This window comes from Panulirus ornatus, chromosome 67 (genome assembly GCF_036320965.1).
Source record: "Panulirus ornatus isolate Po-2019 chromosome 67, ASM3632096v1, whole genome shotgun sequence".
Lineage (NCBI taxonomy): Eukaryota > Metazoa > Arthropoda > Malacostraca > Decapoda > Palinuridae > Panulirus > Panulirus ornatus.
The window spans coordinates 9,893,088-9,906,554 of NC_092290.1; the positions used below are offsets into that span (position 1 = coordinate 9,893,088).

The window sequence follows — 13,467 nt, forward strand, 5'->3', positions numbered from 1 at the left end:
TGTTAGTGGCCTGTTAAGAATGAGGTACTAAAGGCTAATCGGAGGCACAGAGTTCACCGGTTACTGAAACCCTTTTGCTATGGCTACCCAGGAAACAGGCATTGGATATAGATAAATATATAAATAGATAGATGGCAGGCAACTACTGAACTAAGAGGCAATAATGCTCTTTTCCCTTTAATTCTTTTTATCTCTGACATCTAGATAGTCGAAATGACCTGACAATGGCCTTCAGTATACCCTGAGCGAGTCAAGCATACAATTCATTCATGGGAATGCAGCCATGATTAAAAAATCTTTTACCCAATAACTTCACCAAAAAAAAGCACTACCAGAGTATGAAATATATAATGTGAATTATATTATTCAATACTGATGTGTTCTTTATCTTTGTTGAGTAATTTAATGGGAAAATTATGTCCAGTAAAGTTTTGGGTTTTGGAGAGTGTGAAACTTCCCTTGTACGATGTTAAAAGTGATTCACTTTAAATACTATTTTCCAAGTGTGCATCCCTTGCTTAAAGCAAGAGAGCCCTGTATATGTATCACATATTTGCATATACTTTATGGAAGAGGGTGATCATGAATTTCCATACATTACACCATTTATATATAATTTCACAAGTCCCTGCAAGTCAGCTCTTTATTTTTCTGAATACTGCCCTCTGGTATCAAGAACCAAATACTTAAGCAAGGAAACTATCTTCATTTATATGTCTAGAAAATCTAATCTATCATTTCAGTTTCAGCTATTTCATAAAGACATGAAAATCATGCTTGCATTTGGATGGGGGACACTATATTTACATTGGGTGGATCAAGAACATACAATACACCCTATCAGTTCATATACATCCAAAACTTACATCCAATGTGCTAAAGAGAACAAAAACCTTCATACTACTTTAAGAATTTCTTTATCTTTTATTTTGTAATTCATGGCCTCAACAATCTTAGCATTACATCTGTTCATCTGTTGCATGTACTTTGATTTCCACACACCCTTACATGGTATTACCACTTTCACAGGTTTTCATCTATTCATTTCTCTAAAAACATCTTCACCTCTTCATTCTTCAGTAAAGACAAATACTGATTTTAGTCCTTTTACCTCCACTGACAGCTTGTTTCAGCACTTCCCACAATAAATGCATTATCATACATGGAATGTGACAGGAACTAACCATCTGTGTCGTCATCATCTGACGGGTAGGAGGCTTGTCGGGTCATTACATTTGCTTCCATCATTCCATCCATATCAAATAATCCTGAAATTAAACATGAGCCAAAAAATTGTAGATAAGTATAAAAAAAAAAAAAAGGTAACATATGCTTCACTATCAATTCTATTTCATCCAAAACCAAAACACTATTTTGTCAAACAACAACCTTTTTTGAGGAGCAAAGTGTACCATCTTACATCACCAAGCCAATACAACTAACCTCCCTTCATGCACTGGTTTGCTTGAACAAGGGAAACATAATAAACTCCCAAAATTTCTAGGGAAATCTACCAGCATATGAAGTTATTCAAGAATCACCACCATATGACAAAAAAACATGAAAACATCCTATCAAAATCCAAGTACAATCTACACTGCACTAAATCACAATCTTCTTAGTGCAGTAAGCCCTTAAAATATCAGACTTCAGAAAGAGGTTCTGATCATCTTTATAGGCAATTCTCACACAAAAGTTTGTTTAAGGGCAAGTCTATTAAGTCACAACTTCTCAAAACTAATTAACCACCACAATAATAGCATTCAGTCCTGCTAACAAGGCACACAGGAAAAACAATATTTATAGAAGATAATATCAAAACATCATATGATTCATTTTTTTTTCATACTATTCGCCATTTCCCACGTTAGTGAGGTAGCGTCGAGAATAGAGGACTGAGCCTTTGAGGGAATATCCTCACTTGGCCCCCTTCTCTGTTCCTTCTTTTGGGAAATTAAAAACCAGAGGGGAGGATTTCCAGCCCTCGCTCCCTCCCCTTTTAGTTGCCTTCTACAATATGTAGGGAATACATGGGAAGTATTCTTTCTCCCCTATCCCAATAATACAAACAAAATAAAGAAATAATGTCTTTAGTTGCATGAATGCTAAAAAGCAAAAGATGTAGCAAAGTGTAAATTCAATTAGGTTCACAAATAAATATCCTTCAGTAACTACTCTAACAGAACCTGTGAATTTGTCTTATAGTGCCACAACCACAACCCTTAATCATTCACTGTTCCAAGGTAGACAAGAAATGTAAACAACGTATCTATATCCTGTGAATGTATTTCATCTTTCTAAGCAGGAATAATACTCTTGCTTATCTGTCCTCCTGCTTTAACTTAATCAGCTTTAGTAAACCAATCTCACTCACTTCATTTAGCCCTCTCAGTCCTGCACACATACTTTGTACCCAAAGTACCAGAGTCCTAAGTACATATGAGATTTTTTTTTTTTTTTTCATACAATTCGCCATTTCCCGCGATAGCGAGGTAGCGTTATGAACAGAGGACTGGGCCTTTGAGGGAATATCCTCACCTGGCCCTCTTCTCTGTTCCTTCTTTTGGAAAATTAAAAAAAAAAAAAAAATGAGAGGGGAGGATTTCCAGCCCCCCGCTCCCTTCCCTTTTAGTCGCCTTCTACGACACGCAGGGAATACGTGGGAAGTATTCTTTCTCCCCTATCCCCAGGGAAAACATATGAGATATGTGCTGATATTTTCGGCTGTTTCAAAATGCCCTGGATTGGCCTTGAGCCATATAATGATATCATCTGTCACCAGCAGTAATAAGTCACCCTAAAAATTTACAGTAATTAGTTCCCTGACAAACACCTTAAAAAGTAGGGATATACAGGGATGTGATAATGCTGATAATTACGAAGTTCCATTTGGGCCCCATGATGACAATTACACAGCAGAAACAGGTTCATAACCTGCCTCAAACTATTGTACTGTTAAAGAAACAATGCAACTATAACTGCTAGGGAGAGTTTGTTTCTTTTCTTTTTAATTATTTTGTCTTTTAACATTACCTTAAATTAATTCATATGGTCATATTCTTTATTTATTCTTCTGAAAAACTGATCAAACTGGGGAATGAAAGGGTTCAGTAGATTACTTCAAATATCCTTAATTCATCTATTTTCTCTGCACAATAATACCTTCTCTACTGAATCTTTTAATTTATCACCAATTCCATTTATAAAACTTAAGCTTTCCACTAATTTTCTAATTCTCATCCTTGCACAGTGCTTCTTAACTAATCCACTAAAATTGCCCAAAATCCATTAGCCAATATTATTACAAACTTACAAGCAGGATCTTATCATCTATCAGCCTCTAAGAATAACATATACAGACCACAACTTACCCATTACTATTTACAAGCTAGCTAAAAGAATCACATTTCCTACAAAACTTCATAGCCTCTATGATCACAAATACTGTACTGATCATTACTTACCTTCTGCATCCAAAGACTGGGCCACACGAACATTACCCTGTGGTTTTGCTCTTGGTACAGCCACAGATGATGATAGTCGCATGTTACGCATCCCTCCCTGTGGCAAATCATGATAAACAACACAAGCACTAATTAACATTTCCTTCTGCACACTAAGGTTACTCAAGAAGCCCAATTAGCATCTCTAGGAACACCTCCATCTGCACATACAGAAAGTCTCTACTGCTCAATAAGAAAATAATCATTAACTGGGGATCCTCATTTCAAACACCAACTGATCATCTTTTTAAACCTTTCTTTTATCTATCTATCCATCTATATCTCTGATGCCTGTTCCCTTCAGGAACTCCCTCAAGGGGATGGCCACAGCAGTAGAGTCTCCGTAACTAATGAATGCCAGTGCTGCTTCTTAGCCTTTAATGCCTCAACCTTAGCAGGCCACTGGCAGAGAGCCAGTCTAGCACAGTGTTTGCAGAGGCTCCTACCTAATGTTCCTACCAACTACTCCTACCTAAAGTTTCTACCTAATAGCTCTATCTAAATGTTCCTACCTACAACTTCTATCTATTGCTCCTATCATTTTGTGAAAAGGCAGGGCTAGCACATAGTACTTACCAAAGGAAATCTAGAGTTATAAAGAATGAGCTGTGTTAGTTAGTTTCAATTGTTGTGTGTGACAGGGAGAAAGCTTTTGTATGTTTGTGGACAGAATGCCAGCAGTCCAGTCCACATGTAGGTGAAGCAGAGAGAAAAGACAGCTACCTGGGTCTAGGGAGTGCAACTTGACAAACAATGAAGTGCTGGCTCACTATGCAGTTATCACTAACATTCCTGATACCAAGGTGGGTAGTACTGGTAATATACCTCCCTGGTCACTGGCTGCCTACTAAAAATGAGGGTCACACTACTGACTGGGACATCTCTTTCTTGTTATATAAGTCTCTTTATATCTTTGGTAGAAAAATAAGAGAATCTGCTTTCATTTGCTCTAACCCTAATTTCAACCCGTCATTTGGGCAGTGGGCTTCTGTCATTCAGAGGATTATCCCCAACCTCTCCACAAGTCAGTGGGTGGGTCATATGTCAGGTATCTTAGGTCAAAGGTTGGGCTCCATGACGCGTCCTTCAAGCCTCGTGGCCGGGCATGCAACCTAACTTTAGGCCTTGTCTGTCTGTTCATTTCAGTCAGCTGATGAGGGTCCTAGACTCTAAACAGAAGAATACCTGTTCTTCTATTTCGTATCTTCTTTTCCAAAATGTGATGTTCTTGGGGTTTCAGTGCATTACCCATGATAGCTAGAGACTGAGAGTGAGTAAATGTGGCCTTTTTTGTCTGTTTTCCTGGTGCTATCTCGCCAGAGCAGTAGGTAGTAAAGCTGTTTCTTGGGGGTTAGGAAGTGCCAGGAATGGATGGAGGCAAGCAAGTATGAATATGTACATGTGTATACATGTACATGTCTGTGTATGTGTATATGTATGTATATTTGTATATGTATGCATATGTGCGTTGTCTCCATGGTTGTTTAATTTGTTTATGGATGGGGTTGTTAGGGAGGTGAATGCAAGGGTTTTGGAAAGAGGGGGAAGCATGCAGTCTGTTGTGGATGAGAGAGCTTGGGAAGTGAGTCAGTTGTTGTTCGCTGATGATACAGCGCTGGTGGCTGATTCGTGTGAGAAACTGCAGAAGCTGGTGACTGAGTTTGGTAGAGAATGTGAAAGAAGATAGCTGAGAGTAAATGTGAATAAGAGCAAGGTTATTAGGTACAGTAGGGTTGAGGGACAAGTCAATTAGAAGGTAAGTTTGAATGGAGAAAAACTGGAGAAAGTGAAGTGTTTTAGATATCTGGGAGTGGATTTGGCAGTGGATGGAACCATGGAAACGGAAGTGAATCATAGGGTGGGGGAGGGGGCGAAAGTTCTGGGAGCTTTGAAGAATGTGTGGAAGTCGTGAACATTATCTCGGAAAGCAAAATTGGGTATGTTTGAAGGAATAGTGGTTCCAACAATGTTATATGGTTGCGAGGCATGCGCTATAGATAGAGTTGTGCAGAGGAGTGTGGATGTGCTGGAAATGAGATGTCTGAGGACAATATGTGGTGTGAGGTGGTTTGATCGAGTACGTAATAATACGGTAAGAGAGATATGTGGTAATAAAAAGAGTGTGGTTGAGAAAGCAGAAGAGGGTGTCTTGAAATGGTTTGGTCACATGGAGAGAATGAGTGAAGAAAGATTGACAAAGAGGATATATGTGTCAGAGGTGGAGGGAACGAGAAGTGGGAGACCAAATTGGTGGTGGAAAGATGGAGTGAAAAAGATTTTGAGTGATCGGGGCCTGAACATGCAAGAGGGTGAAAGGCGTACAAGGAATAGAGTGAACTGGAACGATGTGGTATACCGGGGTCGACATGCTGTCAATGGATTGAACCAGGGCATGTGAAGCATCTGGGATAAACCATGGAAAGTTCTGTGGGGCCTGGATGTGGAAAGGGAGCTGTGGCTTCAGAGCATTATACATGACAGAGCATTATATATTTATCTTATTTATTTTGCTTTGTTGCTGTCTCCCGCATTTGCGAGGTAGCTCAAGGAAACAGACGAAAGAAATGGCCCAACCCACCCCCATACACATGTAAATACATACACGTCCACACACGCAAATATACATACCTATACATCTCAATGTACACATATATATACACACACAGACACATACCTATATACCCATGCACACAATTCACACTGTCTGCCTTTATTCATTCCCATCGCCACCTCACCACACATGGAATACCATTCCCCTCCCCCCTCACGTGTGCGAGGTAGCGCTAGGAAAAAGACAACAAAGGCCCCATTCGTTCACACTCAGTCTCTAGCTGTCATGCATAAAAAAAATCCAAGTCACGCATATCTTATAGTCCAAATTGCTAAGCTGAACAAAGTCTTCCCACACTGATATAAATACTTAACTTCACACTTTCCTAACAAAGTCTTCCCACACTGATATAAATACTTAACTTCACACTTTCCACAACATAATGATTCATCATACTCAAGAGACTAGCTCTCTACTTAGGTAAACACATAGCAGTACTGGTCTAGGTAAGGTACAACCAGTAACTTTTTTGCAAACTTACAGAGATTCCCTGCACTGGATTCACACTCATGGGCTGTGAAGTTCTGTTCTGGATGCTAACCAATGGTGGTAGGGCAACATCAGGTTCATCCTGTACTCCTACATCATCTTCAATCTCATCCAGCTCTTTCTCAACTTTTTCTGACCTTTTCATGGCACTGAAGGAATCCATCTGTCCAATACTTCCCCTTGCTCCTTCCATTTCAAAGGTACCTAAAGGATCGTCTTCAACTTGTGATTCTAGGCTAGCCTAAAAAGAATAAAAATCATAAAAAACTAAGCATGAAGGAGTCTGGGAATATAGGCATAAATAAAAGCTGAATGTGACTCCAAACACTTGCCTCAGAGTACATATCATATTCAAGAAACATACAAATGTACTTCTATATTTCAGTAAGATAAAATATATATATATATATATATATATATATATATATATATATATATATATATATATATATATATATATATATTATAAACCCTCCCCTCCTTGTATTTTAACTTTCTAAAAGGGGAAACAGAAGGAGTCATGCAGGGAGTACTCATCCTCCTCGAAGGCCCTGATTGGGGTGTCTAAATGTGTGTGGATGTAACCAAGATGAAAAAAAAGGAGTGATAGGTAGTATGTTTGAGGAAAAGAACCTGGATGTTTTGGCTCTTAGTGAAACAAAGCTCAAGGGTAAAGGGGAAGAGTGGTTTGGGAATGTCTTGGGAGTAAAGTCAGGGGTTAGTGAGAGGACAAGAGCAAGGGAAGGAGTAGCACTACTCCTGAAACAGGAGTGGTGGGAGTATGTGATAGAGTGTAAGAAAGTAAACTCTAGATTGATATGGGTAAAACTGAAAGTTGATGGAGAGAGATGGGTGATTATTGGTGCATATGCACCTGGGCATGAGAAAAAAGATCATGAGAGGCAAGTGTTTGGGGAGCAACTGAATGAGTGTGTTAGGGGTTTTGATGCACGAGACCGGGTTATAGTGATGGTTGATTTGAATGCAAAGGTGAGTAATGTGGCAGTTGAGGGAATAATTGGTATACATGGGGTGTTCACTGTTGTAAATGGAAATGGTGAAGAGCTTGTAGATTTATGTGCTGAAAAAGGACTGGTGATTGGGAATACCTGGTTTAGAAAGCGAGATATACATAAGTATACATATGTAAGTAGGAGAGATGGCCAGAGAGCGTTATTGGGTTATGTGGTAATTGATAGGCGCGCAAAAGAGAGACTTTTGGATGTTAATGCGCTGAGAGGTGCAACTAGAGGGATGTCTGATCATTATCTTCTGGAGGCGAAGTTGAAGATTTGTAGAGGTTTTCAGAAAAAAGAGAGAATGTTGGGGTGAAGAGAGTGGTGAGAGTAAGTGAGCTTGGGAAGGAGACTTGTGTGAGGAAGTACCAGGAGAGACTGAGTACAGAATGGAAAAAGGTGAGAACAAAGGAGGTAAGGGAAGTGGGGGAGGAATGGGACGTATTTAGGGAAGCACTGATGGCTTGCACAAAAGATGCTTGTGGCATGAGAAGCGTGGGAGGTGGGCAGATTAGAAAGGGTAGTGAGTGGTGGGATGAAGAAGTAAGATTATTAGTGGAAGAGAAGAGAGAGGCATTTGGACGATTTTTGCAGGGAAATAATGCAAATGAGTGGGAGATGTATAAAAGAAAGAGGCAGGACGTCAAGAGAAAGGTGCAAGAGGTGAAAAAGAGGGCAAACGAGAGTTGGAGTGAGAGAGTATCATTAAATTTTAGGGAGAATAAAAAGATGTTTTGGAAGGAGGTAAATAAAGTGCGTAAGACAAGGAAACAAATGGGAACTTCAGTGAAGGGGGCTAATGGGGAGGTGATAACAAGTAGTGGTGATGTGAGGAGATGGAGTGACAGAGAAGAGGTAGTAAAGGCTTTGCGGAAGATGAAAGCCGGCAGCGGGTTTGGATGGTACTGCAGTGGAATTTATTAAAAAAGGGGGGGTGACTGTATTGCTGACTGGTTGGTAAGATTATTTTATGTATGTATGATTCATAGTGAGGTGCCTGAGGATTGGTAGAATGCAAGCATAGTGCCATTGTACAAAGGCAAAGGGGACAAAGGTGAGTGCTCAAATTACAGATGTATAAGTTTGTTGAGTATTCCTGGGAAATTATATGGGAGGGTGTTGATTGAGAGGGTGAAGGCATGTACAGAGCATCAGATTGGGTAAGAGCAGAGTGGTTTCAGAAGTGGTAGAGGATGTGTGGATCAGGTGTTTGCTTTGAAGAATGTATGTGAGAAATACTTAGAAATGCAAATGGATTTGTATGTAGCATTTATGGATCTAGAGAAGGAATATGATACAGTTGATAGAGATGCTCTGTGGAAGGTATTAAGAATATATGGTGTAGGAGGCAAGTTGTTAGAAGCAGTGAAAAGTTTTTATCAAGGATGTAAGGCATGTGTATATGTAGGAAGAGAGGAAAGTGATTGGTTCTCAGTGAATGTAGGTTTGCAGCAGGGGTGTGTGATGTCTCCATGGTTGTTTAATTTGTTTATGGATGGGGTTGTTAGGGAGGTGAATGCAAGAGTTTTGGAAAGAGGGGCAAGTATGCAGTCTGTTGTGGATGAGAGAGCTTGGGAAGTGAGTCAGTTGTTGTTCGCTGATGATACAGCACTGGTGGCTGATTCATGTGAGAAACTGCAGAAGCTGGTGACTGAGTTTGGTAGAGTGTGTGAAAGAAGAAAGCTGAGAGTAAATGTGAATAAGAGCAAGGTTATTAGGTACAGTAGGGTTGAGGGACAAGTCAATTAGAAGGTAAGTTTGAATGGAGAAAAACTGGAGAAAGTGAAGCGTTTTAGATATCTGGGAGTGGATTTGGCAGCGGATGGAACCATGGAAGTGGAAGTGAATCATAGGGTGGGGGAGGGGGCGAAAGTTCTGGGAGCACTGAAGAATGTGTAGAAGTCGAGAACATTATCTCGGAAAGCAAAAATGGGTATGTTTGAAGGAATAGTGGTTCCAACAATGTTATATGGTTGCGAGGCATGCGCTATAGATAGAGTTGTGCGGAGGAGGGTGGATGTGCTGGAAATGAGATGTTTGAGGACAATATGTGGTGTGAGGTGGTTTGATCGAGTATGTAATAATAGGGTAAGAGGGATGTGTGGTAATAAAAAGAGTGTGGTTGAGAGAGCAGAAGAGGGTGTTTTGAAATGGTTTGGTCACATGGAGAGAATAAGAGAGGAAAGATTGGCAAAGAGGATATATGTGTCGGAGGTGGAGGGAACGAGGAGAAGTGGGAGACCAAACTGGAGGTGGAAAGATGGAGTGAAAAAGATTTTGAGTGTTCGGGGCCTGAACATGCAGGAGGGTGAAAAGCGTGCAAGGAATAGAGTGAATTGGAACGATGTGGTATACCGGGGCTGATGTGCTGTCAATGGATTGAACCAGGGCAAGTGAAGCGCCTGGGGTAAACTATGGAAAGTTCTGTGGGGCCTGGATGTGGAAGGGAGCTGTGGTTTCGGTGCATTATTACATGACAGCTAGGGACTGAGTGTGAACGAATGTGGCCTTTGTTGTCTTTTCTTGGCGCTACCTCGCACACATGAGGGGGGAGGGGGTTGTTATTCCATGTGTGGCGAGGTGGCGATGGGAATGATTAAAGGCAGACAGTATGAATTATGTACATGTGTATATTGTATATGTCTGTGTGTGTATATATATGTATACATTGAGATGTATAGGTATGTATATTTGCGTGTGTGGACGTGTATGTATATACATGTGTATGTGGGTGGGTTGGGCTTAGCAAATGCTCCATGGCACAGGTTAAAAAAGATAACATATGAGAAAGATTCTTCAAAAAGCATATCATCAGTAGAGTATTCATTATCACTGTGTCCTAAGGACCCCTTTCTCTGTATTGCCTGTCAGAGAAAGAATGTTTTCCTTGAAGTTTTATTCTGGATACCTTCAGCCCCTTCAAAGTCAAAAAGGCTTTTCCAAAAAGTAGAATTCAGGTGGTCAAGAGTTTTGCAAGACAAATGCATTTATAATCTACAAGAACAATTTTTCATATCATTAAGTCTTACAACAGATGCTTTAAAGCAAAACTGGGAGCATTTGTGATGTCCCCCACAGTTGTTCAATTTGTTTATGGATGGGGTGGTTAGGGAGAGGGGCGAGTGTGCAGTCTGTTGGGATGAGAGGGCCTGGGAAGTGAGTCAATTATTGTTCGCCAATGATAAAGCACAGGTGGCTGATTCAAGTAAGGAACTTCAGAAGTTGATGACTAAGTTTGGGAGTGTGTGTGAAAGGAGAAAGTTGAGAGTAAATGTGAATACTAGCAAGGTTATTAGGTTCATCTGGGTTGAAGGACAAGTTAGTAGAACTGGAGGAAGTAAAGTGTTTTAGATATCTAGGAGTGGATATGGCAGCAAATAGAACCATGGTACCAGAAGTGAGTCATAGGGTGGAGGAAGGGAGAAGGTTCTGGGAGCAATGAAAAATGTGTGGAAAGAGAGAATATTATCTCAGAGAGCAAAAATGGGTATGTTTGAAGAAATAGTAGTTCCAATAATATCATAAGATTGTGGGGCGTGGGTTATAGATGGGGTTGCGTGGAGGAGGCTGGATGTGTTGGAAGTTAAATGTCTGAGGACAGTATGGGGTGTGAGGTGGTTTGATCAAGTAAGTAATGTAAGGGTAAGAGAGATGAGTAGTAATAAGAGGAGTTTGGCTGAGAAAGCTGAAAAGGGTGTTCGGAAATGGTTAGGACATATGGAATAAATGAGTGAGGAAAGGTTGACAAAGAGTGTAAATGCATCAGAGGTAGAGGGAACAAGGAGAAGCCTGAGACCAAACTGAAGGTGGAAGGATGGAGTGAAAAATATTTTGAGCAATCACGGCCTGAACATGCAGAAGGGTGAAAGGCATACAGGGAACAGAGTGAATTGGAATGATGTGCTGTCAATGGACTGAACCAGGACATGTGAAATATCTGAGATAAACCATGTAAAGTTTTGTGGGGCCTGGATGTTGATAGGGAGCTGTGGTTTCGGTGTATTTATGTGTGGATATATATTTTTTCATACATATTCGCCATTTCCTGCATTAGTGAGGTAGTGCCAAGAACAGAGAACTGAGCCCTGTCAAGTAAGGATACAGAGCAAGAACCACCCCAGATGTGAAAGCAGTAGTCCATACTAAGACCACTCAGAAGAAAAGAAATTCTGACATGTAAATAAGACTCCCACTTTCTTAGGGGCAGGTTTATCCATTTCCATAATGTGACATTTCCAAGACAGATAGTGTGTATGTTAAAGAAATACACACTCTCCCCTAATACCCTATAAGACACAAACACTGAATTACACTGACCTGAATACTTGAAAGAAGTCTCATAACAATCTGTCTGTCTCTTCGTGCTCGAGTCTGCAGAGCATGAAGAGCTGCCTGCTGTTGGTCTGTGTAAGAACGAATGTTAGCTTCAACTTGTGCTTCTGCTTTCTTGAGAAATTTTGACACCTGAGATGTAGAAAAAATAAAATTGAAATCAGTAAAGTTGTTCAATATAAAAAGAAGTGTGTGTAAATAACATTATCAAAATAAAATCTATGGCAGAATCCTGGAGTGAAAAAAATGCAAACATGCTAAACTAATCTGGATAAGTACAGAATTATGTTAAACAGTGAATGAAAATGATATTAAAAATGTCAAAGGAATGAGACCAAACACACAGTAAAAAGGAAAAAGTTTCATATTCTTAATTCAAAAGGAAGAGTGATGCTGAAAAGTAACAATATCAAAACCATATAAAATCAGCAATGCCAACAAGAAAGGTTTCTGACTAAGAAGATTACAATTTGAAATAAGGTAAAATGAAGTTATTTCAAAGACTAGTTTAAGTATTACCTGTAGCTGAATGGCACTAAGCGCTTCTTCAGTCTGGGGTGATCGTTCATTGGTAAAGTCAGTAGGTGAAAGAGGAGGCAGTGGGCGGTTATCTAAGGAAGAAGGAAGGACCATACTAAAGATGGGTGAGTACCCATCACATCTTTGTAAGAGCTGGATCTTGTTGGCATCATTCTGTAAAAAGTAATGATCTCTGGACTTTATCTTCTCTACAACCACCTCCAGTGCCCTATTCTTGACATCACAATCATCTAATCCATAGTTTGTTGGGTAATAACATGTCTCTGCTTTAAGCTCAAATAATGAATAAGGTTAATATCTCTTCAGTAAAGAGTAAATACTGTAAATGTTTCACACTTTCACTCTTGCCACTACTGAATCTTTTAAGAACAGCACAGCAAGTTTTAACTCCAGTCACTTAAACAAATCTCCTAGATAATTTCCTTCATTTTCAAACTATCCCAACTTCAATAAACTTCTGTAATTAATTTACAGACATGACTTTCCTTGCATAAACATTCATATGAACAACATACTACTTTTGAGTTTTTATGTACATTAACATCAACAATATCCATTTCTCCCTTTGATGGAAATAAGTCACCATTCTCTTTACATTTCTTATCAAAACTCTCAAATTACAGTTACTAAACTAACTGAAAAAAGTAGTACATTCCTGATGGACTCTAGCAAACCACTTCGTCATTCATATTCTTAACTTATTCTCTCTACAAAATATTACAAAGGCATTTAACGGGTACATCAGCAAAGTGTACAGGAACAACAAATTCCTATATTCTGTCCTATTTGCTTCATAACTAGCTCTTCCCAGATCAAGGCAATAGGCAAAATTCATGAAGCCTACCAAACATGAGTGCAATGTGTTTTCTTTGAATGCCTCCTGTAAAGTCCATCCATCTATATACATCTTTGATGCCCATCTCCCCTGGGAACTCCCTCAAGGGAGTGGCCATGAAAAAAGTCTCCATAGCTGGTG

General features: G+C 39.7%; 1 protein-coding gene across 4 annotated transcripts in view; it reads right to left on the reverse strand.

Moving 5' to 3' along the window:
* Positions 1–13,467, reverse strand: part of PRAS40 (Proline-rich Akt substrate 40 kDa) — a 39,196-nt gene that overhangs the window by 9,268 nt on the left and 16,461 nt on the right. For all 4 annotated transcript variants that reach the window (XM_071659177.1, XM_071659178.1, XM_071659176.1 and 1 more), the window contains exons 4-8: positions 12,471–12,644; positions 11,937–12,083; positions 6,596–6,844; positions 3,465–3,561; positions 1,185–1,268 (exon numbers count right to left, since the gene is read on the reverse strand). In XM_071659177.1, the coding sequence (XP_071515278.1) occupies positions 1,185–1,268; positions 3,465–3,561; positions 6,596–6,844; positions 11,937–12,083; positions 12,471–12,644 (751 nt within the window). The remainder of the gene's footprint in view (positions 1–1,184; positions 1,269–3,464; positions 3,562–6,595; positions 6,845–11,936; positions 12,084–12,470; positions 12,645–13,467) is intronic.